General features: G+C 61.9%; 4 protein-coding genes across 5 annotated transcripts in view; 1 reads left to right on the forward strand and 3 right to left on the reverse strand.

Moving 5' to 3' along the window:
* Positions 1-1,932, forward strand: part of SOX18 (SRY-box 18) — a 7,207-nt gene extending 5,275 nt beyond the window's left edge. Inside the window, exons 2-3 of the mRNA XM_029220592.1 lie at positions 1-162; positions 308-1,932. The exon at positions 1-162 is cut by the window's left edge and continues 2 nt beyond it. Of these exons, the coding sequence (XP_029076425.1) occupies positions 1-162; positions 308-1,128 (983 nt within the window). The 3' untranslated portion in view covers positions 1,129-1,932. The remainder of the gene's footprint in view (positions 163-307) is intronic.
* The window catches only part of TCEA2 (transcription elongation factor A2), a 29,447-nt gene extending 22,971 nt beyond the window's left edge, over positions 1-6,476 (reverse strand). Inside the window, exon 1 of one of the 2 annotated variants that reach the window (XM_029220588.1) lies at positions 6,367-6,476. The gene's annotated coding sequence lies outside the window, so the exon portion shown is untranslated. Of the gene's footprint in view, positions 1-131; positions 150-6,366 lie in introns of those variants that run through there. The other variant, XM_029220589.1, reaches the window with a different exon arrangement.
* A 4,312-nt stretch (positions 6,477-10,788) lies between these two features.
* CUNH20orf204 (chromosome unknown C20orf204 homolog) lies at positions 10,789-14,710 on the reverse strand. The gene is made up of 7 exons (XM_029219779.1): positions 14,692-14,710; positions 14,461-14,569; positions 13,110-13,244; positions 12,827-12,950; positions 11,458-11,712; positions 11,222-11,374; positions 10,789-11,100 (listed from the first exon to the last, which is right to left on the reverse strand). Exons 1-7 carry the CDS (start codon positions 14,708-14,710, stop codon positions 10,954-10,956), a joined length of 942 nt encoding a protein of 313 aa, XP_029075612.1. The 3' UTR covers positions 10,789-10,953.
* Positions 14,711-15,400: 690 nt separating this feature from the next.
* The window catches only part of PRPF6 (pre-mRNA processing factor 6), a 35,277-nt gene continuing 24,412 nt past the window's right edge, over positions 15,401-26,265 (reverse strand). The window contains exons 13-21 of the mRNA XM_029220739.1: positions 24,555-24,676; positions 22,991-23,129; positions 21,337-21,456; positions 20,913-21,089; positions 20,408-20,541; positions 19,693-19,784; positions 18,094-18,208; positions 16,076-16,202; positions 15,401-15,636 (exon numbers count right to left, since the gene is read on the reverse strand). Coding sequence (XP_029076572.1) covers positions 15,484-15,636; positions 16,076-16,202; positions 18,094-18,208; positions 19,693-19,784; positions 20,408-20,541; positions 20,913-21,089; positions 21,337-21,456; positions 22,991-23,129; positions 24,555-24,676 — 1,179 coding nt within the window. The 3' untranslated portion in view covers positions 15,401-15,483. The remainder of the gene's footprint in view (positions 15,637-16,075; positions 16,203-18,093; positions 18,209-19,692; positions 19,785-20,407; positions 20,542-20,912; positions 21,090-21,336; positions 21,457-22,990; positions 23,130-24,554; positions 24,677-26,265) is intronic.

The following is a 26,265-nucleotide window of genomic DNA, read 5'->3' on the forward strand; positions in this document are numbered from 1 at the left end:
GCTATGGCCTCAGCCCGGCCGGCCGCGGGGAGCGCCAGGCGACCGACGAGTCGCGCATCCGGCGGCCCATGAATGCCTTCATGGTGTGGGCGAAGGACGAGCGCAAGCGGCTGGCGCAGCAGAACCCAGACCTGCACAACGCGGTGCTCAGCAAGATGCTGGGTGAGTGGCTGCTGGGCGGGGGCGGGGACGTGGGGGGTTGGGGCGGGCGGTGCGCGGGGCCACCTCACTCCAGGGCGCTCGCGGAGCTCGGCGGTCCGCCTGCCCGCCCGACGGCACCCGGCTGACCCGCGCCCGCGGCCCGCAGGCAAGGCGTGGAAGGAGCTGAGCCCGGCGGAGAAGCGGCCCTTTGTGGAGGAGGCGGAGCGCCTACGCGTGCAGCACCTGCGCGACCACCCCAACTACAAGTACCGGCCGCGCCGCAAGAAGCAGGCGCGCAAGGCCCGGCGTCTGGAGCCCGGCCTCCTGCTCCCAGGCTTAGCGCCGCCGCCGCCGCCGCCGCCGCCGCCGCCGCCCGAGCCCTTTCCCGCGGCCACCGGCCCGGCCCGGGCCTTCCGCGAGCTGCCGCCGCTGGGCGCCGATTTCGACGGCCTGGGGCTGCCCACGCCCGAGCGCTCGCCGCTGGACGGCCTGGAGGCAGGCGAGGCCGCCTTCTTCCCTCCGCCCGCGGCGCCAGAGGACTGTGCGCTGCGGGCCTTCCGTGCGCCCTACGGCCCCGCCGAGCTGCCCCGGGACCCGGGCGGCTGCTTCGGGGCGCCCTCGGCCGAGGCGCTCAGGACCGCGCCCGCCCCCGCCGCGCCGCTCTGCGGCCTCTATTACGGCGCCCCGGGTGTGCCCGGCCCAGGCCCCTACCCCGGCCCGCTGTCGCCGCCGCCCGAGGCCCCGCCGCTGGAAGGCGCCGAGCCGTTGGGGCCCGCCGCCGACCTGTGGGCCGACGTGGACCTGACCGAGTTCGACCAGTACCTCAACTGCGGCCGGACTCGCCCCGACGCCGCCGGGCTCCCGTACCACGTGGCACTGGCCAAGCTGGGCCCGCGCGCCATGTCCTGCCCGGAGGAGAGCAGCCTGATCGCCGCGCTGTCCGACGCCAGCTCCGCTGTCTACTACAGCGCCTGCATCTCAGGCTAGGCCGCCCGGGGCGCCGCGTGTCACCGTGTCACCGCTCTGTCTCTCTCGCAGGCGGAGTTGCCGCTACTCGTCATAGCCCCGCAGGAACCGGCAACGCCGGGGCTTGGCCGGGCGGAGGGCGCCCCTACGGGGCGGTCCCCACACGTCCCGGGGCTTGGCCGGGAAGCCCAGGCCCAGGACGTGTGGGCTGGCCCTGCCAGGGCTAAGTTTTTGAAGCGCCTAATCCTTTTCTTGCCGTGTATTTTCTAGAACTAGGCTGTATTTTTTATTTTGCCTTTTTTATATACATGAAACAATATATTTAATTTTTAATTAAACTTTTTCTTGCAAGGGGTTTCAGTGATGCAAAGCACCAATGTAGCAAGGGCTCTTTAAATAACGTTCGTTTGCTGTAAAGGAGGAGCCGGGAGCTGGGTGCCCCAGGCGAGGCCACAATAAAGCATGAAGCGCCTCTCCTTTCCTCGGAACTCCCGCGTCTGTGGTCGCTGGGGGTGGGGAGCAGTCCCCCCAGGGCCCTGGGCGTGCCCTTCCCTCCAAAGTCCAGGGAGCCTGACTCGTAGCTAGGCCCCACAGCATGCACTTCTCCACTCTTCCAGGACACTACCCCAGACAGCCAATGGGAGGCAGGGGGTGTGGGCACTCCCCACCCTGCCAGCTCTCCACCCCCCAACCCCCATTTTAACTCAAGCCTCATAGCGGTCAGACTACACCCAGAAATTCCTTCCACACCCTCACCCGGGTTTCACCATCCTCATCTCATCCTGAAAACAACTTCCAAGCCCAGTGAGTGCCCAGAACTGCCTCTCTCTGAAGGAGGCTGGTGGGGTTGACGCCTGTCTGCAGACATAACATCCTGGGACTCCCATCCGTCATTCTCTCTCAACACAGTGTCCCCAGAGAGGGCAGCACCGTGACAAATGCACACTGCTTGCCAGGGTGACGTGTGCGGGCTCTACCAGTGACACGCGGTCAGTGACCAGAGCAGGGGAGCTCAGGCCTCACGTCTCGAGCCTCCACCTCTGGAACCCATCACACTAGCCTTGGGCCCTCTCCCAGCAGGACCGGACACCCTGTTTTCACTCGGCTTCCTTGCTTCCACTAGCGCCCCCTCACTGGGGAGCCCATGGGTTCAGGGAAAGTTGGCAACAATCATCTTGGGCGATTCTTCTCTCCTGGGACCGGGTCCCGAAGTGAGGCACACCCTTCTCAGGGCCTGACGGATCTTCCAAACCAAGATGAGAGGTCGTGTGTCCCCCTGGCCTGTCCTGCCCCAGTAGCATATGGGGGGGGGGGAGTCCCGCTGATCTCTGACAACTCTGATGTAGTGCGTGCGCCATGGGGCGTGGGCATCTTGTGATGAGGTGCGCTGCTGTGTGGCTGCCGTGAGCCTGAATCCAACTGCGTGTGTGTGAGTGCGTGTGAGCAAGTGTGTGCACGTGCTCCGAGCATGGCTGTGATGCTGTGACAGTGTGACCATGTGACTCGATGTGACCCTCCATGAGGATGACTGTGTGTGACACCCAGGGTGTCTGAGACTCTGTGTGCGCGTGCGTGTGTCTGTGTGTCAGCCTGGGTGTCCGTGCACATGGGTCTGCTGTCTGAGCGTGTGTGCAGAGGTGAACAGGGTGTGGGGCTGTTCTTACAGGTGTCCTGCCTCTGAGAGGCACGAGGACATCACCTCTCTGTTAGCTGGAATGAGCCCCACACCTCGGCGGGTGGAGTCGGGGAGTGACACCTGGGCCCCCATCCCCACCTCATGGTGAGCAGGGCCCGGAGACCTCAAAGACAAAGGGACAGAGAAAGACAAGCTGACGGGGGGGCAGGCGACGGATTCGCAGGTGGAGAGAGGAGCCCTGGGCGGGTCGAGGCACAGACAGAAATGGCCCCCAGACACCAAGGACAGTGCTGGTACACAGGAAGGAGGCAGGGAGTGAGGCCCAAAGGGACAAGGGTGGTCCAGTCCAGCCGCATCTGTCATGGTGGGAGGCAGCTCTGAGACACCAATGCTGAGTCCTGGGCTCACGCACGAAGGCTCACATCACCCACGCGTGTGCACACCCAGCTCTCATGGCCCCTGACTCCCACTCTGGGCCTGCCCCTGGTAGGGGGACCGGTGACCCACCCACTGGAGACCTGGGTTAGCAGGGCCAAGGTGCGCCCCCCCCCATCGTGGGGTTGGTCTCTGTACAGATGGGGACCCATAGCCGCCAGAGTCCAGCAGCCTCTGCCCCCTGCCACACCCTGGGGGGCAGACCCTCCCATCTCCTCCCCCAACCCCCTGGCCAGGGCAGGGGGAAGGGAAGACCAGCCCAGCCTCTCCTACCGCCTAGAGCCATGTGACCAGACCCTCAGAGGGCCCCCCTGTCTGGGCCCAGGCATCACCTCACCTGTGCCCCACCCCAGAGACACCCGTGGACACACATTGAGAGAGGGTGCAGATGTGCAGGGAAGGCCGTCTCTCATGTACATGGAACAGCTTTCTAACATCCTCCTCACCCCACCCTTGGAGTCAGGAGGATGGCGGCCTCAGGGTGCCTGGGGTGGCACAGGCCCCACTGCCCAAGTGGGGAAGGGCCGAGTAGCTTGCTCCCCAGAAGACCCTCCCTCAGTGCCAGCGTGGGATGCCGGGGGGGGGCATGGGGGGGCCTGGGGGTCCCCATTTGGACCAAGTCCCTGGAGCCAGGGGCTGGGGGCATTCAGGAGCAGAATCAGGACTGGGGACACACACACACACACACACACTCACACACACACGCACACACACCTGCGGAGGGCAGCTGTTTTCAGGGAGTGCCTCAGGTGGGCACCATGCCTGGGGCCCTCCCAAGGAACCTGCCCTGCAGGCTGGGCAGCCCTCCTAGGCAGGACCACAGCTCCAGGGCCTGGGTGGTTCCAGCCCTGGGTCAGGCTTCCCCCCACCCGCCACCCCCGGCTCCACCCACCTGCTTCCCCTAAGGTCAGAGAAGGGATGTCCCCACCCCCAGCTCCCGCTGAGTCAGGCCCGCCAGGAACAGACCCAGGCGACCTAGCTCCTGGCGGGAAGTTCTAGCAGCCCGGCCTGGCCTAAGCCACAGCTCCCACACCCAGGACCCAGCCTAGCCTGGGGGTGACCTGAGCCGAGGTGTGGAACTCTCCCCAGCAAGCCGCCCACAGGAGGAGGTGGGGGGGGGGTTAGAGCAGGTAAGGTGCACCCCTCTCCCCCGTAGGCACTATCATCACCTCGACACCCTCAGGAACACCCCAGACAGAACCAGCCACACACCACACCAGGAGCAAAGCTGTGCTCACACACCCGCTCCCAACAAGGCCAGGCTGGGCAGGCGAAGAGAAACTGAACTGTCCACCCACTTGATGGACAAATACGCTAGACAGTCCAGCTGCTCAGCTGACAGCCTCCAACACCTACAGACACTTCTAAGGGGACAACTCAGTGGTTTTTAATCTGTTCACAGGGTGGTATAACTATGATCACTAACTTTAGCACTTTTCCATCACCCCAAAACAACCTCGTCCCCACTAGCTGTCACTTCCCATCCTCCTTGCTCCCAGCCCCTGGGAAACACTAAGCTGCTTTCTGTCTCTGTAGACTTGCCCGTTCTGGACTTCCATGTAAGTAGAATCACACAGTAAGCGGCCTTTAGAGCCTGGCTTCTCGCACTGAGCATCGAGTGTTCAAGGTTCATCCATGTTGTAAACTGAATCAAAAACTTCATTCCTTTTAAAGGCTGTATAATATTCCCTTGTATGGAAGGAACACAGTCTATTTATCTCTTCATCAGCTGATGGACACTGAGATCGTTTCCATGTTTTGGCTACCGTGATTACCGATGCTATGAACATTCGTGTGCAAGGTTTTACGTGGATGTGTTTTCAGGAAAGTAACATAAATGTGTATCTCTGATGACCAAGTCTGAACAAGTAGATTAAGTACCTCAAATTCATATGCTGGGTAAATGACCCTGAGAAAAGCATCATTCAAAAGGACACATGTACCCCGATGTTCATTGCAGCACTATTTACAACAGCCAGGACAATGGACAAAGAAGATGTGGTACATATATACAATGGAATATTACTCAGCCATAAAAAAGGAATGAAATTGGGTCATTTGTAGAGATGTGGATGAAGTTAGAGCCTGTCATACAGAGTGAAGTAAGCCCAAAAGAGAAAAACAAAGAGTGTATATTAACGCATATGTGGAATCTAGAAAAATTGTACAGATGAACCTATTTGCAGGGCAGGAATAGAGATGCAGAGGTAGAGAACAGACATGTGGACACAGGGCGGGTAGGGGAGGGTGGGAGGAATTGGGAGATTAGGTTTGACATAAATACACTACCATGTGTAAAATAGAAAGCTAGTGGGAACCTACTGTATAGCACAGGGAGATCAGCTCGGCGCTCTGTGACAGCCTAGATGGGTGGGATGGGGGGTGGGGGTGGGAGGGAGGTCCAAGAGAGAGGGGATATAGGTATACATAGAGCTGATTCACTTCATTGTACAGCAGAAACTAACAGGACATTCTGAAGAAATTATACTCCAGTAAAAATCAAAATTCATATGCTAGAGCAGCTACCCCCAAAGGGGGGGCTCCAGAGCAGCTGACCTCCAATCCCAACTGGGTGCTCACAAGCAAGACTAAACCCTCCACGCAGCCCACCCACCCCCACTCCTGCCCCAGGCTTGGGAAGGGGCCCCAAGGAGCAGGCTCCAGTCCAGTCCACAGTGGGTTTTGGCCAAGCGTGTGGGAGTTCCTGGCCCAGGACTGGGGAGGAGGAGGGATGGGAGCGCCACTGTTCCTCCTCTTTGTGTTTCAGAACACAGCCCACTCGGCTTCCTTCCACCCCCTCTACCTCTGCACAAGCACCCAGCCTCCCAGGGAAGCCCGGCAGGGCTCCCCACTCTCTGCCTTATCTTCCACGCCCCCGACCCACGCCCCCTTCCTGCTCTGGCCAGCACAACCCGGCCCATCCCCCAGGACCCCTCTCCCATGCCCCCGCGCTATTCCCCCACGACCCCACCCCCCTGCCCCACGACCCCGCCCTGTCTCCCACGCCCCCGCCCGCCCGCGCGAGAAAACAGGAAGGGGCCCGCGGCGGCGGCGGCGGCGCTGGAAGGAAGCGCAGGAAGCGGCGGCGGGTGCGGCGCTTATCTCGGGCCCCAGCCGGACCCCTGGCCTCGCGCCCCGCGCCGGCCGGGCAGGGGACGTGGGGGCGGCCGGAGGACAGGCCTGCTCACCTGGCGGGGGGCCCTGGCCGCCTTACCACCGAGCCACAACTGTCACAACTGGGCCATGTAGGGAGGCGACGGGACTTCACTGAGCCAGGCTGTTGCCCCGCCAGCCCGGGGACCCAGGGGCCGGTGTCCAACCGCAGGGCGCCCCACCTCCCCACAACGCTCACTGGCCCGCCCCGCCCCCAGGCCCTGACCGCCCCGTTTCCCCCCTTACAAGGACTCGCTTTGCCCTGCAGGTGCGGGCTCCCTGCTACTTCTTCCGGGCTTTAACTCTTGGAGGGGTGGGGGGGACGACGCGCCGATGGTTGTTTGTGTGTTTACAAAGCTGGGTCTTTTCCTGGGGAGGGGGCAGGATGGGGACTGTCCCTGGGCGCCCCCCAGGGTCCCGAAGGCCACTGGCAGGGACAATGGGCTCCAACACCTGGCACTCCACCCCCCCACCCCACCCCCGCCCCATGAGTATGTGCTTTGCTTCCTGGAGTGGGGGGTCGCGTGTGTTTCCGCGTCAGCCACGACTGGAACGGCGCCTCCGCGCACACCTGCAGGCAGGGACCCCACACTCAGGCTCACAGGCAAGAGCCCGAGGGCCCTCAGGTCTGGTGCAGGTGTTTCCTCCCGCGCCTTCGCGGCACCCAGCGCCAGATGCAGGGTCCGGCCGACTCACGTCCTGTCCCAGAGCCCTGGCTCCGCGAACGCGGAGGTGTGTCTGTTCAGGGCCTGGCATGGCGGGCACCCGTCTTTCCCACAACCTCCCACCGCCTCCTGGTGCTCAGCTGGGCTGGGGTGGCGGCCAGTAGGGGAGGGGACACGGGGGAGGTGCCGCTGGAGCCCATGAGTAGGCCCCAGGCAGGGCAAAGGCGCTCTGCCGCCCTCAGAAGGGCCAGTGCTCGAGGTTGGCACGGACCCCACCCCTGTGGTCTGTTGGCAGCCTGGGGAGGGGCAGAGGTGGGAAGTGGGGGTCGAGAGAGAGAGGGGCCTGTGGGCGGGGGCAGGGAACACACAAGTGGCACAGTTGGGATCACGTTTTTGGTTTTCCGAATCCAGAGACTAGTTTGCCTGTTGCCCGTGTTCCAGATGTTCTTTCAAAGGCTCCCAGTCTGGGGAGGCCGTAGGACCCGGACTACCCTTCAAAGCCTGCCTGGCCCCTCCTTGCAGCGCTGCACATGGGCGGTCTGGCTCCCTGGCCAGTGCTCTGCGGCCGTGTCTGCCACCCCGGCACAGCCCCTCCCCCTGGCTCTCAGCCACCGCACCCCCCGCCCCGGTGAAGCAGCTGAGAAGGCACGTGTGTAGGACAGAACACCACAGGTGCAGGCCCCAGCCCCGCCACGTGTGTGCCCCAGAAAGGGTGTTTTATGGAGGAAGAACCAGGCTCAGGCCACATGCCTAGGGCCTTGGCAAGGAAGGCAGGGCACAGGGGCCTGGCAGATACCTCTAGTCCACGAAAGGCGGGGCCCATCCACCGGGTCACACCGCCTACACTCTGCCCTCCGTGGCCCCGTGACCCCTGGCCAGTGGCTCTGTCCTCACCGTTGAGTCTCTTTCCATCTCTCTGTCGGTTCTGGTCAGTTCCAGCCAGCAAAAGATTTGGGTAGCTCATGTGCCCCGGTGCCGAGCCTGGAGGGCCAGACCTCAGATCTGAGCAGGGCGGCCCCAGATTTCCCTCCACCTGCCCCAGACGTGGTCTGGTTGGGGTGTCCCCGCCCTGGACAAGTGAACTTCGTCCCAGAAGCCAGAAGCCCACCCTGCCCTCATCCTGCATGAGCAAAGATGCTGAAGTGGGTTGAAGGGTGGCCCCAGAGATACGTCCACCTCCCAGAACCTACGAGTGGGACCTTACGTGGAAAAAGGGTCTTGGCAGATGTAATTAAGGATCTTGAGGTGAGGAGATCATCCTAGATTACCCAGGTGGCACTAAATCCAGCAGCAAAGATCCTCAGAGAGGAGAGACGGCCACACGAAGCAAGAGGCAGGTATTGGAGCGACGCAGCCACAAGCGAAGGAATACCCGGAGCCACCAGAAGCTTCAAGAAGCAAGAATGGCTTCGCCCCTGGAGGGAGCACAGCCCAGCCCTACAACACCCGATTACAGGCCAATGATACTGATTTTGGACGACTTCTGGCCTCCAGAACTGTGAGAGAAGAAAATTTTCTTGTGTTAGGTCACCTAGTTTGTGCTAATTTGTTATAGCAGCTCTAGGAAACTAATACAGATGGTTTCTGAGATGTGGGGACAGCGGCCCATGTCCCCACAGCCATGATGCTGACCCATCATCTGGGGGTTGGCAGAAGCAGGCCTGGGCACGATGTGCAGAGCCTGTACCTGGCACTGAGGCCTCGAGAGAAAGTGCAGAGGGTGGACAGCGGTGGCCGGGGTGGGGGGTGGGGGTCTCGTGCTGAGAACAACGTCGAAGTGAGATGAGGGAGGGACCACTGGGGTCTTTGAGCTCAGGCCACAGGCCTCCAGCCCCCACGCCCAGGTGGTCAATTTGCCAGGACAGACCAGGGTTAGACATCAGGAGGGTGTGCCTGAGAGGGGCACCCTGCCAGACAGGGTGGGGCAGGAACCTGGACCTGTGCGCTCACACATCCCTGTGCACACACACCTCGACATATACATTTGTGTACACACACACACACACACACACACGCTCACTACCGGGGAGGCTCTGGCAGGGGCCCCCAGGGAGGAACAGCCGGGCCAGGGTGCAGGAGCATCTTGTCCACCACCATGGTTGCAGTCCAGGACTCGGACGGAGATTGTGTCCCTGTAACTGAGGTCTCTGCTCCTCCTCCCAGCCCCCCTGAAACTGGGGTTTGTTGGGAACTGCCTCAGGCATGGGCGGACGGAAAGGGCTGCCCATTGCCCGCTCACCACGGCAGCAAGGAGGGCTGTGGGTGGGCAGCAGCCATGACGGCCCAGAGGCCACGCCCAGGCGCCCTTAGGAGGCGCACTCTCCCCACAGGCCCTGGCGCTGAGGCAGGTCCAAGTGCAAGGAGCCAGGTGCCCTGGGGAAAGCAGGAGCGTGGTGGGGGCCTCTGTGGAGGGCCTGTCCCTCCCCATCCCCGCACCCAGACCCCCGGACTCTCTTACTGACCTTCTACCAGGCCCGATTCAGCTCCCCCAAGCCTTGTGCTCCAACCAAAGCAGGACTTTTCCCTCCTACCTGGACGCCCAGCAGGAGCCAGCGGCATGACTGCTACCCTCAGCTTGCTCCTCCACCAGCGTTCCCCGAGTTCAAGATGGGGACTCCCCCAGGGACCCAGGCCAGGACCCTGGGGCTGCCCGCACCTCCCCTCACCCCATTCATGTCCAAGCCCACCTCCTCCAGCCTCACCTCAACCACACAGGCCCCCTGCCCAGGCCACCCTCACAGAGTGCGACCACGTGGCCTGGGAACCTACAAGGCGACTGCATGCACCCTGAGGTCCCCAGCCTGCACACAGGGCACATGCGGGCTGTCACTCTGCTTGGGGCCTGGCTCTCATCCCGGCCCTTACACTTCGGGCTGTGAGGTCTGGGGCAAGTCCTGTAACCTCCCCGTGCCTCAGTTTCCTCCTGTACGAACCAGGGGCAGTGGTTCCTGCTGCTCGGACTGAACGCGTTCACACGCGCACGATGGGGGCGCTCAGGGCCAGCTGTGCCCTGCTGACGGCTCCGCCAGCAAGGCCTGTCTGCATCTCCTGCTCGCCTCTGTTCTGCCAGGGTGCCCAGGGCAAGGCCTGCTTCGGTGCCTACTGGGTCCGTCCACCTGTCAGGGGAGAGCATGATGACAGGTGTGCCGACCAGGCACCCACCTTGACCAGGTGCTCTGCCTGCCCTGCTGCGCCCCCTCCACAGGCTGTGATCCGGGAGGGGGCCACGGACCTCCAGGCCTACGCGGCTGTAGGTGCGGGACTCCAGGGATCAGCCCTCCACCGGGCCACGCAAACATAAGGTCCCAGGACACAAGACGGTGGGTCCCTGGCTGGCCTGTCCAGTCCCGCCGCCGAGGAGCTGCTGCCACCCTTCCCAGGCCACAGGAAATGGCCTGGCCCAGCTTGCAGCCAGGGCCGCAGCTCGCTTCCCTTCAGGCCCGTTTCCTTTATCCGGTTGTTTTGCTCCGAATTCACAAAGCTCAGCCTTCCCCTCCCCTCCATTTCCACCCTTCCCCCATCCCAGAGTGGAGCAGGACGGATACGATGCTACATTTTAGGACCAGCAGGAGTCCCCATCTGCCCCCGCCCAAGCCTGCAGCGCCGACTTAGCAGGAGTCCCGTCCCGAGGCGCCCCCTGCTGGCCGAGCCTGGGAACACCGCCGCCCCCCCCTCCCCCACACCGCGTGTGCGGGAGGCCCCAGCGCCCCCTCCCCACCGAGGCGCGGACCCGGGGCGCCCTGGCCCCACAGCTGTTAGGCGAAGAAAGAGCGAACAGGGCCGCAGCACCAGCTCAGTTTATTGGGGCCTTGCTGGGGGCGGGGGGCGGGCCCCTCCGGGACCAGCTCGCCAGGCGGGCCCCGCCTCCCAGTCCCGGGCCCTCCGAGGAGTGCGGGCCGCGGCGAGGGAGGGGCCGAGCCGCAAGGCCCTTTCCCAAACCCCGCGCGCTCGGGGCGCTTAGGAGTCCCAGGAGCCGTCGGTGGCCGCGGCGCGCAGCGCGAAGAGTTTCTCCCAGCAGGTGGCGACGGCGTCCAGGGCACGCAGCAGGAGCCGCCTCCGGCCGCCCGGACGCCGAACAGGGCGCGTCTCGGGCCGCCGGCTCCGCTGTCGGGGACGCGTCGGTCAGGGCGTGGGCATGGTCCCCGCCCGCCCCCTCCCCCGCAGCTCGTGTTCAGCCCCTGGGAAGGGAGACCGCGGGGCCGTGGGAGCGAGCGGGGACGCGCACCTGGCGCAGCGTCCGGCAGTGGCGCCGCATCACCGCCTCGGTGCGCATGGCCACGGTCCAAGCCGCCTTTTCCAGAGACCCGCGGCGGCCCCCGGCCACCGCCCCACGTAGGGTCCGACCCAGGGCCACGATGGACAGTAGAATACTGTGCTCCTGGGGAGGGAGGAAGCGGGGGGGCTGGGGGAGGAGCCCCGTGGGGAGGGGGCTGGAGGGCTTGGGTGGTGATGTCTCCATACCTTCTGGGCGCCACAGGAGGCTCCCACCCGGCCCCGCCATCGGGAGGCCGCGGCTCCAGTCAGGTTTTTCTGAATGAAATGGAGCTGTCTGGAGCCGGGCCCAGTCCACCTCACCGCGGCCTGCAGGTCCTCGAAGATGACCGCGCGGTAGTGGTGGAGCACGTCGGGGACGCTGCAGGCGCCGAGCCTGGCCCGGCCCGGTGCAGCCCCCAGCAGTGCCAGCAGGAGCGCCCAGAGCGCGGGCCTGGGGGGCCCCTGGAAGGGATACAGGCTCAGAGTCTGCGGAGGGGCCGACCCTCCTGCAGCACTGCGGGCAATGTGCTTCCCCCCCCCCGCCCCCGCCCCCGCCCCCGCCTCCGCCTCCACACACACATGTACAAGGGAATCTCTGAGCTGGTATAACGGAGACGTCGCCATGCCATTCAACAAATGCTCTAGGCACAGGGCTGGCAGGTTTGGGGAAGGACAGACAACAGCACCCGCGGCTCTGGTCTGCATGGGTGTGAGGGCCCAAGTACCCATAAGACTGGAGGGCAGGACTGACCTAGGTCTGGCTACAGCGGGAAGCACCCCCTGTACAGTCTCACCCTTGGCCATGCCCTGACCCCATGCCCACCAGAGCTGGGCTCATCGCCAGGTGCCCCACAGGAGAGGGCAGAACTGATCTGCCCCCTCAATGGCCGGGCAGCTTCTCCTCACCCTCCCCATGGCTCTGCTACCAGCTCTGAGAGCCATGGGGGCTGGGGTTCCCTTGCACCCCCAACCCAACCAGGACAGGGGTGAGGGCTCAGAGCTCAAGGCCACACCCCTTTGGGAGGGGAAGGCTTGAGGAAAGCCCAAGGCAAAGGGAGGAAGGGGACCGTGGTCCACACCACCAGGGCTCCCCTCCCCCAGAAAGAAAACTGGCTCTCATGGTGAAGAAGCCCACCCCCACTCAGAAGCCCGAACATCAGAGAGAGAGAGCAGCTTGTCTGCAGGCTCCCAGCCCCCAGGCTGGAGTCACACAGCACTGGAAAATCAATCATGTGAACCCAGCGAGACTTGGGACTCGAGACACAGGACTCGACTCTGCTTCCCAGCCTGGCAGGAGAGCCTGACCACGCAGGGCCGGACCTGGAGTCCGTGGGGGCTCCCTGCCTGAGGCACCCGGCAGCGTTGGCCGGAGGACCAAATGCAATTAGCTGTGGGCCCTTCTCGAAGCCCACCCCCTCCCTAGACAGGCTTGGCATGATGGCCAGCTCAGTCGCCCTCTCTGCCTGCTGAGGGTCAGAGATCATAGTGAGCACAAGAGCCGTTGGTGCTGGAGGGACGTCCAAGTGGGGTAGGTTGGTTGCCCAGGGGGTCCCGGGAAGGCCTGTCTGCCCCTGACCAGGGCCCGAGGCTCAGGCCAGTCCAACCCATGAGGACAGGGTGGCCCCAGCTCCAGGAGGGAGAGTCCCTCCCCCCGCCGCTGCAGCTGCCGGGAAGGCCCGTCAGGAACACCCAGGGCCAGGCTGCGGTGACGGGAACCAAGGGGGGTTTCCCGGTGGGGACACGGCGGGACAGCAGCCTCTCCTGGGCTGTGCATGCTCCCTGCCCAGCCGAAGTCAGCCCCCTCCCCAGCGGCCCACAGCTGCTCACCATGGGCTTCTCAGGCTCAGGCCCTCCCTCACTCCCGCCAGTGGGCCTGGGACATGATCCTGGGGTCCTCAGGTGGGGAGCGACGCTGCCACTCCAGGTCCGCTCCAAACCCGGCCAACAAGGCTTCCCTGGACGGCAGGCAGCCGAGGCTTTTGAAGTTGGCTCCTCTGAGCAAAGCGGGGAGGGAGGAGGGAGGCCCCAGGATCCCAGCCCTGCCACCTCCCTCTCCCCACCGCTATCCAATCACTTCTTCAATTAACCTGACCCCGGAGCCCAGCCCCACCGGGCTGTCTTCCCACCCAGTGGATCTTGGATTAAGCCGGACCTGGGAGATCTTCTCTGCTGAGGAGGGGCCAGGGCGCTCGGTGGGCAGAGAGCAGGGTAGGGCCCGGCTGCTGGGGAAGGGGGGCCAGGAGAAGCGGGGTCGCCCTGCGCCCTCCTCCAGGGCCTTCCTCGGTGGTCAGCAGGTGCTACCTCTGCCAGGAACTTGGCCACCAGCAGGACCAGGTGAGCAGGACGTCACCCTCCCACCCCCCAGCTCCCCCACCCTGACGTCCGGGGGGTCCTGCCCCAGCAGGTCCCAGGCAGGGGACTTCCCGGCTCCCCGCTGGCCCAGCACTCAGGGGAGAGGTGCTTCCCACTGCTCGCCCGTCCTGGGCTGAGCGGGGTCTTTTGCCGGGGGAGCTCACGGCCACCCACCAACCAGGCTTGCAGGGAGCCGGGCCACAGCACCCTGCCGGGCAGTGTGCTGGGGCTGCCCAGCCCTGCCCAAGCCTAGGAACTCAGCTAGCCTTGAGCTGGAACTGAAAAATTTCAGTGGAAGAAAAGCTAAGAGATGTTTTCCCCAGGGAGAAAAGTAGTTTCACCACCACCTCGAGGCATTGAGAAAACAATCCCCAGGCAAACGAGGAAAGACATTTGCATGTGGCCAATCAGATGCTCTGGAACGTTCCAAGGGCTCTGTGGGAGGCCTCACCTGACCTGAGATCAGAGAAAGTGTCCGGGAGAAGCCACAAGCAACTAAGGGCAGCCAGCTGCCCTGTGGCCGCAGCCAAGTCCCTGCCCCTTCCTGGGCCTCAGTTTCCACATCCGTACAGGGACAGGCTGGCTTTCAAGCTCCTAAAAACTTCAGGACTCACTTTCCAGTGCAATGGGCAGGACCTCCTCCAAAAGGGATCAAAGGAAACTCCTGAGGATCAGTGACAACACCCAGGAACCTCTGGCATGGCCCTCTGGGACTGGCTGATCTCGGGTAAGGAGAGGAAGGATTTCCAGAGCCACAGACCATCCGTGAGCGGGGCCTGCCCCGGGGGCCCACCCTGGCACCAGCAGTTCCTGACCCCACACAGGGATGGTCCGATCCCGCCCAGGGCTGGCCACGACCTTGTGGCTCCCAGAGCAACGGAGGTGGACCCGGCTGGGCCCGCGCTCTGCAGGCAGATGCCCACGCCCTTGGTGCTGACGAGAAGGGCGTGCTCCCCAACCTCGGCTGCTGCCAGAGGGCTAAGCCATGGGTCAGTGACTGACCCGCAGAACGAGCACCGAGGAGCCCCTCTGGGATCGTTTCTTACAAAAGAATGTGTGGGAGTAACCACCAGCCACCCTTCTCGTCACCACACGTGACGATCCGCATCTCTTGCCCCCCCTGCCCGTGGCCTCTGGACCGACCCTGACCTCCGGCCAGATGTCTCCAGCCGTGGCCAACGCACCCCCTTCCAAGAGAACTAGCTAGTTTCCAACTGGACACAGACGCAGGGATCCAGAGCCCGAGGAAGTCTTTCATCCTCACGTGGTGAAAACACACTCAAGTCTCCCAAGTAATGAATGCATTTGCAGTCTAAAGAGAGGACAGTTACAAGCGCTTTAGCATAAAATTGCCGACTCCAAATTAGCAAAAGTGAATTCACCTGCCAATGGGAGTGAGCCTCTCACACGCTGGGGGCAGCACCTCAGGGGCCAGGCCCGTCCGCACCCAGGAAAGTCACCTACCCAGGGGCACACGCAGCCTGCCGCTGCGGGCTAGTGGGGGCCGCAGACCACCCCGGGGCGGGAGAGCGCGTGCACCAGCAGAGGCACTGGAGTCGCCGGGCCAGCCAGACCCCGGCTGTCCCCACGCGGGGCTTTTACCCAGGACATGAGGTCCTGCCACCATCTCCATAAAGCCCTGGAGAGCCTCACCGCTCCCCTGGCGTCTCCTCTGTGGGCACGGGTTCTCACGAGGCCTCCTGGAAAGTGAGCCCCGTCCAGCGCGGGGCAGACTGGGGCGGCCAAAGCACGCGAGGGGAGGGCTCGGAGAACACCCGCCGGCCACAAACCCCACAACTACTAGAAAGCCTTTAATCAAAGACAGGACAGACAGCTCTCACAGCCCCCGCCCCGCCCCCAGCCAGGGCAGGGCCGGGACAGTCAGAAGGTGTTCTTGATGCGGGCTGCCACCAGCACCAGGATCTCCCCGATCTTCCGCTGCCAGTTGGCAATGTCCTTGGACGTGGCGCACCACAGCTCCCCGTGCCGGGGCTCGGCGTTCTCGCAGCGCCTTTTCACCTCCTCCCGCTGCTCCTGGGTGGGGACCGCGGGCACGTGAGGCACCCCCACTCCCCCGCCGCCCCCAGCCCCGCTCCCCGGGAGCAGGCCCGCCACATTCCACCAGGCCTCACACCAGTGCCCGCACCCGCCCCCCAACTAGGAGCCAACCAGCTCCCCCAAGCCTGGCTTCCACGTCCCGTGGGGACCCAACGGGACTGGGCTCCGGGAGGGCTCCTGCATAGCAGGACAGGTCCCCTGAGGCACAAGGACGACTCCCAGGCCTCCAGCTCCAGCCCCATTTGTGCCATGGCCCGAGCCCCCATCACAACCAACTCATTAAAAGATGCCCCAAACATCTAAATCTCAGGCTGAGAGGCTCCAAGGCTGTAGCCAGAAAGCCGCGTGGAAGCTGAATCAGCCGTCAGCGCTGCGGGACAGGTGGGGCGGGGGCAGCGGGCGGCAGGTGCCTCACCTCTGTGCCGTGCTGCAGCTCGAACTTGTAGAAGAAGGCCCAGGCATCCCCCAGGTCCGAGTCGATCTTCACGGTGCGGTGGAACCACTCCCGGGCCTTGGTGATCTTCCGCTCGCTCCAGAACAGCCTGGGGGGAAGCAGCAGGGCGGGACCGAGTGAGCGGCCAGGGGACGGCGCTGGGGGGCACTCTGGGGCTGGCCCTGGCCTCCTCGGGCCACAGCCCGCTCCCGGGTGCGCTGGACGACGAGCCCGGTCTGTCTAGTGACCTGCCACAGGCAGCCACGGTGGCACAGAGCCTGGCTCAGGCGCTGCTGGTCTTGTCTTCTCCCTGGAGAGCTTGGGCTTCCCACAGGGGTGCCGAGGAATCAGTCCTGACCACCCGGAAACCACTCCAGGTGACTAACCTGAAATCCTCCTTCAAGCGTCTAACCAAAGCATTTCTTAAAAAACCACCCACAGAGCAAGAACTTCAAACTCCCTTAAATTATTTTCCTTTGAGTAAAATACAGGGAGGTGAAAGTAATAAACCTGACAGAAATTAAATCGAGGCTCTGATTAGGGAAAGTGAAGTGAAGTTTCTGCCTGCTCCTCCATATTCACCTTCTGGAACGTTCTGCCCTACCAGGCAGCTCCAGCAGGAACCCAAGCCAACACTGAGAACCTGGGCTATACCAGCAGACACAGCAACCTGAAAACTAGGTCCAGGAGAGGATCCACAGCCTCAGAAACCAAGTCAGGGGCCCAGGGAGCCTTGCCGACATGCCAGCGAGGGGAGGGCAGGCCAGTGGGGAGGCGCGGTGGGCACTCTGACAGCGGCCCACCGGGGCCTCTGGGTGGCTTCCATCCTCCACCCAGCTCCACAGCCAGAAGCACCCGAGCAGACATGCACCACGCACCCTCCAGGCAGCTGTTCGGGCTGCTCTCAGCTACAAAACCGGAATAATGTCATGCTCTGATAGCTTGATTGTTTTTTAAGCCTTGTGGTATTCTTAATTGCTAATGTTAGATAAACTGTGATTTAAAGAGCACAAACCCAGATAGCAGCACACAGAGCACCCGCCTGGGAACAGCAAGGAGGGACCTGTTTACCTTACAAAGCCTTTTATGAGGTTTTATGGCAGCCCTATCGGAGTGGAGTAGAAGGCGGAAGGGCGGGAGCCTCCCAGGTGGCGGGGGGCCCAGGCTGCGCCTCAGGGGCCCGAGGGAAGCGCCGCGCGCAGTGCCCTCGGCCCCCACGGAGGAGGTGCTGGCAGGAGCTGAGCAAGCAGGTGGGCCAGGCTCTTGCCGGGGCAGCAACAGTGCACAGGAGCTCCTGGGCCCCACATACCCCCTGGCCCAGGGGAGAGCCCAAGGAGCCCTCCTAGCCCGGCCACACCCAACCCCGGCCAGGTACTCAGGCTGCTCCTCTCAGGCCGTCCATCGTCCTCCTTCTAGAAGGGAGCAGAGACCCTGCGGGGCCAGGAGGTTCTGAAGGCCCTCCACGCCTCCCCAGGGAGCCCGGGACCCAGCACCCTGCATGAGCTTGCAGCGGGAGGTCACTTGCTCACCTCCTCTTGTCCTTGAGGCTGGGAGGTGGCCTCCACACCCTCAGGCACACTGAGCCTGACCAACAGGCCCTGGATTGTTCCCGGGCTCACACAGGTCAAAGGGTCTGCTTTCTGGCCCTAACGCAATGGAAACAACTGTCTTGCTTACAGCCCTCTGAACCAAAGAAGGTTCGCTTGTAACCTAAATTCCGTGTGGCCCAGCGTCAGCAGGCCTGTCTGTCCTGCAACCCAAGGCCCGCGTAGGGATAAACTGAAGAGTAGTGGAGACAGAGAGAGCAGAGCCACAGGAAAGAACCAGGACAGAGGGTCGGGGTCCAGGACGACCCAGGCCATCCCGGTAACCCATGTCCAGGGGGCCTCTGCCCAGAGATGCGCTCGGACATGGAGCTGTGGAGGCCGCGGACCAGGGGAGCCCACCCTGCTCCAGGGACCAGTGAGGGGCTCAGCACCGCCACGAGGACACCTACTCACTTGGCCACAGCCAGGAGCACGTGGGGGTCGTGCTCACACCTCTTCAGGGCATCCACGCTCTTGGTCTTTCGCTGGGGCCTCGCCTCCAGGAAGACGGCTTCAGACCACAGGACCCCTGAAATCCAGACACACAGACGTCTGCCTCAGCTTTCAGATGTGCCCGTCCACACACAGGCTGCCCAAGGGCAGCCTTCGAAGACTGAGGGTGTCCACAGCTGCACCTCCCGCATGGCCGCTCACGTCTGCTTGGGCAGAAGAGCAGAGGCCGCCTGTGCCGCCGGCCCCACTGGCACGGATGGGACAACATCCTGGGGGCGGCTAGGCTGGAAGTCCCAACAACTTCCAAGGGTTCACTCCCAGGGCCTCAGTGACTTCACAGCTGAGAATTTATTGTAACAAAATAACCAAAAGTGCTACTAAAGATTCAGGCAGAAAGACGACCTGGGATTGATAGCAGCCTGCAAACTGACCCCCAGTGAGTGGTGTATTTCTGACATACACGCAGGTAATTCTACGATGCCTCTAAAAACTGTGCGTTAAGAATTCAATAATGAAAAATTCTCACAAAATTTTCAGCTTTAAAAAAAGGCACGGGGGGCTTCCCTGGTGGCGCAGTGGTTGAGAGTCTGCCTGCCGATGCAGGGGACACGGGTTCGTGCCCCGGTCCAGGAAGATCCCACATGCCGCGGAGCGGCTGAGCCCGTGAGTCATGGCCGCTGAGCCTGCACGTCCAGAGCCTGTGCTCCGCAACGGGAGAGGCCACAACAGTGAGAGACCCGCGTACCGCAAAAAAAAAAAAAAAAAAAAATTACACACGTAACAGAAACTTTAGGAGAGATATTGAATAAAATACCTTAGAGACAGAAAGGATTGATTCTTAAAAAAAAAATAAAATAAAAAAATAAAAATAAAAAAAGGCACGGGGCTTCCCTGCCTGGTGGTGCAGTGGTTAAGAACCCACCTGCCAATGCAGGGGACACGGGTTTGAGCCCTGGTCCAGGAAGATCCCACATGCTGCAGAGCAACTAAGCCCGGGTGACACAACTACTGAGCCTGCACTCTAGAGCCCACGAGCCACAACCACTGAAGCCCGCGCGCCTAGAACCCGTGCTCCGCAACAAGTGATGCCACCGCGATGAGAAGCCCGCGCACCACAAGGAAGAGTAGCTCCCACTCGCCGCAACTAGAGGAAGCCCACGTGCGGCAACGAAGACCCAACACAGCCAAAAAAAAAAAAAAAAAAAGGGCACAAAACCAAACGCACAGTATGACTTTGATTTTGTGCAATAATACAAGTTGTAAAAATACAAACAAGCTAAAAGCAATGATTTCCGAGTACTGGGCTTACAGGTGATTTTCATGTCCCCTTTTGTGCTCCAAATTCGTTTATACCGCACGTGCACTAACTTACAGACTTGAGATGAAATAGTAAAAAACTAAATTATATATATCAAAAAAACGGTAGCACCTCAGAACACGAGGTCAAACTCCTCACGCTGAGGCTTGAGTTCAATCGTCTAAATGACCGAGTGTAACAGATGTATTTTTGTCTGTCTGAACCTGATGCCCCTGTCTGCAGCCTGGGAGCGGGGTGCTCACCGGAGTTGGGGCACTCCTGCAGCGCCTTGGCCATGAGCGTGCTGGCGATGTTCTTCAGCCCCGCGCGGTACTCCAGCCGCACAGACTCCAGCCTGCGGAGAGAGGCCCGAGGCGGGGGTCGAGTGCCATCCACTGGCAGCCCGATGACAAGCGGAAGGTCCTGGGGAGCTGCAGGGGCTGGATTTCCCTGCTCTGCCCAGCGGCTCATCTACCAGAGGAGGGAGATGCTGGTGACCCGCACCCTCAAGCCGCCGCAGTAGGCAACACCTGGGATTCTGATGTCATTGAGGTGCGAATGAAGACGGCCAGGATGAAGACAGACAGGCCTGCTGACGGCTGCTGGGGCACCTCATTGAGCTGACACCCTGAAGGCGCACGCTGCATCTCTGTGTGCACAGCCTCCTATGCATATTCTTCACCCGGCAAACGCCTATTCATCCCTCAAGGCCTTTCCCAGATATCACCTCTTCTGTAGAGTCCACTCTCTCGGCGTCATCCACTCCCGATGCCCTGGCTCTCCTGGGGAACCCTTAATCTGAACACAAGCTACACTGCGGCCAACTACCTTCAGGCCCGTCTGAACCCTCCCACGGCTGAGACAGGACTCCTCACGGCTGGCACCTTCCCACAGAGCCTGAGCTGGAAATGCTGCACCAAGTCCTCGGCCTGAGTGTGTGAGCGAGGCTGGCTCATGGGGGGCGGCGCAGGGACTCACCACAGGCCGGGGTTCTTCGGGTTCTTCAGGCGAGACTTCTCCAGAATGGCCCGAGCTCGGGTCAGCTGCCCAACCTTCTCCTCCAGCCGGGAGAGCAAAAGCCACAGGGGTGTGGAGTGGGGACATTTCTTCAACTGCAGCCACAGACACAAGTGAGAGAGGGCTCAGCTGGCATCTGGGGGGGCTGTCACAGCCGTGGTGGCTCCTCGAGCCGGGAGTGAGGACCACCTTTGCCCCCAGAGACCCAGCCGCTTCACACCCAGGCGTGTGTCTACACGCACGGCTGAACTGTGCACACGTGCACGGGGTGTGTGTTCATGAGCACGCTGTGGGTGTCAACACAGCAGCTTGTGCCTTACGTGGGCCGTAAACCGTACTCCGCTGAGTGCAGCGTGCACGGCTTGGCGGGGGGCAGACACCGGGACCGGGTTAGAGGACGGGCCTGCCCCGAGCCCACAGCCCCTCCGAGCCCGGCGCCCGCCCGGGGAGAGGGCGCCCGGCTCACCCCCTGGCTGTAGGCCTCCCGGGCCTTGTCCACAAGCTCCTCCTGCTCCTCGACCTGGCCCTTCATCATCCAGAGCTTGGGGAAGTCCTCATAGTGCTTCAGGGCCTCCTCGCACAGCTCCTGCGCAGCCGCGATGTTCCCCAGCACCCACTCCAGCTTCACAGACTTCATGAACACCTGAGGGGTCAGACGGCCTCAGCCCGGCTCTGGTGCTGGGCCTGGGCTGGGCCGGCACCTTCCTGGTGCTCGCCTGACCGAGAGCTCGCCCTGAACGCTGTCTCGTATCTTTTGGGACAAGCTAGGGCTACACACATGAATGCATTTTAAAGCCAAGAGCGAACAAATGAGCTCCGAGTACCGTGGCCTCAGGCGGGGTGCGGGGCGCGGCGGTCCCGCATGTGGCGGGCGGGACGGCTCTGCTTACCCGGGCGGTGGGCGCGCTGCTCCGGGCCTTGGCCAGCAGCCTGCGGGCCCGCTCGTACTCGTTGTTCTCGGACTCCAGCTTCACGGCCGCCAGCCAGATCTCCTCGCTGTTGGGGTTAGCCTGCGGGGCAAGCACGCAGCATGAGCAGCGAGCAGGGCGAGGGTACCCTAATCAAAGGCAGCCCGCCTGGGAGCCAGACCGGGCCTCACTCCGCAGCAGGACGTCTAATCCAGGCATGTCCTGGGCTAACGGGGAACGGAGCAGAGTCCAGCCCCAGGACACCGACTTCCTCACAAACAGGCCAGCCTGTCTCACTGCCACAGACGTGCAGCCTCCATGGCACTGGGGCCGTGGTGCCAACCGCCACCCTCTGCCTGCTGACGCCGCCCTGCGTCAGCAACCCTGCTCTTTCCCAAGCCTAGCAATGAGGAACTGGCCGTCCCAGTGTGTCAACGTGGATAGGACGGAAGGATGCCCGGGACATCACGGACGGCGCGGAGAGGGCTCCCGGGGTCAGGACTGGGTCACGTACAACCCAGAGTCCAGCAGACATGTGGGTGGTGCCCTCCAGCCTCCTGAAAGCACAGCCAGCTGCTGGCCACACTCAGCCTGACCACGTCCCCAACCTGAGAAGCCCCCCCCCCCCCACCGGCGGCAGCTAAGGAGAAGAGGGGCAGAGACAGGCAGCACTGCCCAGGCAGTGGCGGGAGAGCGCCGGAACCACTGGGAGAGGAGGAGTGTCCTCCACCCTGGGCGCCCAGACGACAGCTGAGAGCAGAAGGGAGACCCAGGCCAGGCCCCTGCATGTGTTTACTCAGGGAAGGACAGACTTTATTATGCCAGCCTGGGTGACAACACAGTGACATAGACTCTCTAGTTTATAAAAAAGGATGCTGCAAACCACTGACTAACACCCCTGTTGTCATAAAGTATTAGGATGTTACACGTGACAATAAAAATCAGGTCCTAAGAAAAATGCACGGGGACTGCCCTGGTGGTCCAGTGGTTAAGACTCTGCGCTTCCAACGCAGGGGATGCGGGTTCGATCCCTGGTCAGGAAACTAAGATCCCACATGCCATGTGGCGCAGCCAAAAAAGAAAAAGAAAAAAAAAACCAAAACACTAAAAAAAGGCAAGAGAAATGCACAGCTCACGGCATCAGCCACAGTGAGCCCGGCTAGGCACAGCTGTCTGAACTCAACTCCACCCGCCGACGGGCCTGGGCAGTGCCACGTGGCCCACGTGGGACCCCAATGCAGGCACCTATGCTCGGGCACGGGGCACAGGCCTTCCTCGGGCGGGGACTGGACACCCTAATGTTCACGTAGGAAAGTGGCTGTCGCCGTGCCCTCGTGTGGGGACATGGTGCTCCAGCTGCTGCCCTGTCCCTCCTGTCTCCCTGAGTCTGTGTTGTGGAACACTTAGCCCGAGGTCAGACTGAGTGGCGGCAAATGAGAGGTAGGTGTCCATCGCCTGGGCCATTTTTCCTCCTCTCAGGGCCCCTCAGGGCCCCACTGCCCACAGAGCAGCCCAAGTCCCACGCGGCCTGACCATGCTCGGCCCCTCTAGGGTCAGCTCCTGTCGGCAAGGGGGCGGGGCTTGAGGAGGGCACGGGACCCTGGAGCCCTCAGGCCAAGGCCCACCCCTCACCCACCTGGAAGGCCAGAGCCAGGATGCTCCTCGCGGCGGGCACGTCCCCGGCCAGCCACTTGGACTTGGCGCCCATGAGCCACAGCACCTCTGCTTTGGGACAGTGGGCCACGGCCCGCTGCAGCAGGGCCTCCAGGGACTCCCTGAAAGACAGGGGCTGGTCACCACCAGAGAATGCAGGCCACTCTCAGCCAAGCCGCGGGCACTGAAAAGACAGTTAGCGCTTCAAAGTTCCACGCCGTCAATGATTTACCAGACTTCTACAACGGGGAGCGAGTGGGGAAATCTTTTCTCTCCATAAAGGCTCGAAAGTCAACTACTGAAGAGGGTGCTACAAAGCAGTGCATTGTTCAAACAGCAGGGTCTGATGGAACCTCTCAAGAGAGCCTTTTACAGCCGTGTGTCCTGGAGGCGTGATAACTTTGCGGTCTGGGGGCCGGGGGCCTTTTCATCTCTAACCACAGATCCGCCGATAAAGATTACGACCCGAGTCTACTCTCCGGCATCCAGAGAAACTGTCTTATTGGAAGAAAGTTATTTTAGGTCGCCGTCAAGCAAGAAGCCTGGGCTTCAGGTGTGAAGCCCCGACCCCTGCACAGCCCACCAGCCCAGTAACATCCCCGGCACAGACGACTTCCCCGGGGCTCGGCAGCAAGACCGAGGGAGCGCACAGAATCGTCTGCGTGGCATGGAGCTCGACACCGGAACCAACACCCCCAGGTCTGAAGCACTTGGCCCCCTCACCCCGCCAAGGACACCAGAGCCAGGGGAGGGGAACTGCCCCTGAACCCAGGGACCAAGACCCCCGGGAGCAGCCCTGCTCTAGACAGGACTGTCCGGGTGAACTTGTACAGGGTGAACTGGCAGGGTCATTTCAAAATGTCCCCAGAGGAGTTAACTGCAAAACACACAGCAGCCGGTGGGACCGGGAACTTCGGCAGCAAAGCCCAAGACTGATCGATGAGACAAAAGAAAAGCAACAGGGGCTCCGTGCTCCCAGCTGCAGCCCAGGTGGGACCAGGAGGCCCGAGCAGAGAGGACGCAGCAGAGGACCCAGGCAGAGGCTGCCCACCTAACTGCAGACGTTGCAACATCTAATTTAATCAGCAGTTACAGCCAATAAGGCAGACCCGAAAGGTTTTTTCAATTAAAGAGGACAATTAAAGAAAACTGTCAAGGACCTCCTCGGAGCACAAAAACCAGCCCAAACCCAAATGCAGCTGAAATGAAAAACAGGCCTGCCGGGGCCCAGATGCCGCACCGCCCACGCTGCCGAAGCCAGAGCCCCACAGACGTGGGACTTCGGGCTCCAGCCCTGCCCCAGGGACCCCTCAAACCACCAGTGCCCCTGGCTCAGCTGCAGGCACTTGGGCAGATGGGCCCCTCAGTGCCTTGGCACTATACAACAGCAGCAACGCTAGCACAGAAGGTGCCAGAAAGACAGCCTGGCTGAAAAGCCCAAGAGCTTCCGCCCCTCGCCGCAGAGGCTGGACCTCGAACAAGGCCCTGGCCCACCCGCGGGGACGAGAGGCCTAAAGCCGGCGCAGGGCGGCGGGCCTGCCACGTACCTGGTGCCGTGGTTCTTCTCAAAGTACGCGGCCCGCAGCCACACACTCTTCTTGCTGGGGAAGACCTGCAGGGCGTAGGCGTAGATGGCTCGGGCACACTCCAGGGCGCTGTGGGCTACACACTAGGGCAGAAAGAGGGCCATGAACAGGGCGGCTCGGCACCGACCCAGAAGGGGTACCCACTCTGTGACTCCTGACCCGAGCCCTGTAGGCCAGTTACAAAGACTCTGGGGCTTCCGTGGCCCCATGGGACCAAATGACAGTCGCTCAGGGCCTGGGGGATGGGCAGGCCAGCCCATCTCAGGGGGTGAGCCCTGGAAAGCCCCACGCTCGTGGGCACCGAGGGCTTCCGCTCTTCCCGCAGCTCACAAAGTGCCGAGGACAGCTGCCTGCTCCAGCCCAAGTGAAGAGACGAGAGAGAAACGGAAGGAGGTCTGAAAGGGCTCCAGAGTTACTGCTCCCACAGTCTGTCATCTGTCTGCAGGGTGATGGCCGCCGAGGCCCCCGTGTTCTCAAGGGCGATGAGGAAAGCAGGGGGAAGCACAGAGTTCAAGTCCACACTCAGAATTAAAAGGGCCCGACAACCAGAGGGAGCTGGGCTCTTCCCACGGGCAGAGGCCGTGGCGGCCTGCGAGGTCATTCTTCACACTTCTCTGTCTGAAATGTCATGTAACAAAAAGCCTTGAGGCCACGATGGTTGGCACTGGAGACTCTTTAGTGCTTACGAGGCACCCGGGTCGCACGTGTGACACCGCATGAGTTCCATGCAGACAGCGGCCACGGCCTGCATCCAGGGACCAGAGGGGCAGGAGAGCGCCCACACGAACAAGGGAGAAAGAAAAGCTCTGCCCTGTAGGAGAGTCCAGCTGATCAACTCTCGTCAAACACAGAAGCCACGATATCTAGAAAACCAGCACCTGACAGATCCCACAGTAATAACTGACAGGAGCCAAAAGCATCCTTAATAGACCCGCAAACTCGTAGGTCAAAGTTTGGAGAGCAACGGCATGTTTACACAGTCTCAGTGTCTTCCCACAAAATACTCACTAGTTACAAAGGGCCACAGCAGCCTTCCAGGGGAGGGACCTGGCGGGCACCGCCTGAGCTGCTCAGAGGATGTGCCCCCACCGACCCAGCAGGACAGAGTCCTACCAAGATCAGAGCCCGGCCGTGAGGACACAGCGTGGAGACCAAACCAAGGGGCCTGTACCCTCAAAAAAGTCACACTCATGAAAAACGACAGACCAAAGCCCTCCCCCGAACTCTCGGGGCCACGGAGACCTGTGGATATGACCCTGGGCAGCTCCTCAACCAGAACACAGTTGGGTTTTTCCTTTTGCCAAAAGGCACTCAGTGAGCCAGGTGGTGAAATGTGAGTAAGGCCTCAGATTACATCGTAGTCCTACATCAGCACTGATCTCCTGAGCTTGACAGCTATGCTGTGGTTGCGTAAGAGAAGGTCCCCTTTTAGAGAAACACACACTGAAATGTCTAGAGGGAAAGGGCCACCACAGGCGCAATGTACTCTCAAACAGTTGAGGGAAAATAAGGGGCATGTGTGTGCAAGTGTGTGCACGAGTGGAGAACACAAAAGCAAACGTGGTGAAATGGGTAAATCTGGGGGAATCTAGGTGTAGGGTGTAAACGAATTCCTCTTACAGTTTTGCAACTTTTCTGTAAGTCTAAAGTTATTTTTAAATCAAAGGCTATT

Source organism: Monodon monoceros, unplaced genomic scaffold (assembly GCF_005190385.1).
Source record: "Monodon monoceros isolate NGI ecotype Baffin Bay Population unplaced genomic scaffold, NGI_Narwhal_1 Super_Scaffold_13, whole genome shotgun sequence".
Taxonomy (NCBI): domain Eukaryota; kingdom Metazoa; phylum Chordata; class Mammalia; order Artiodactyla; family Monodontidae; genus Monodon; species Monodon monoceros.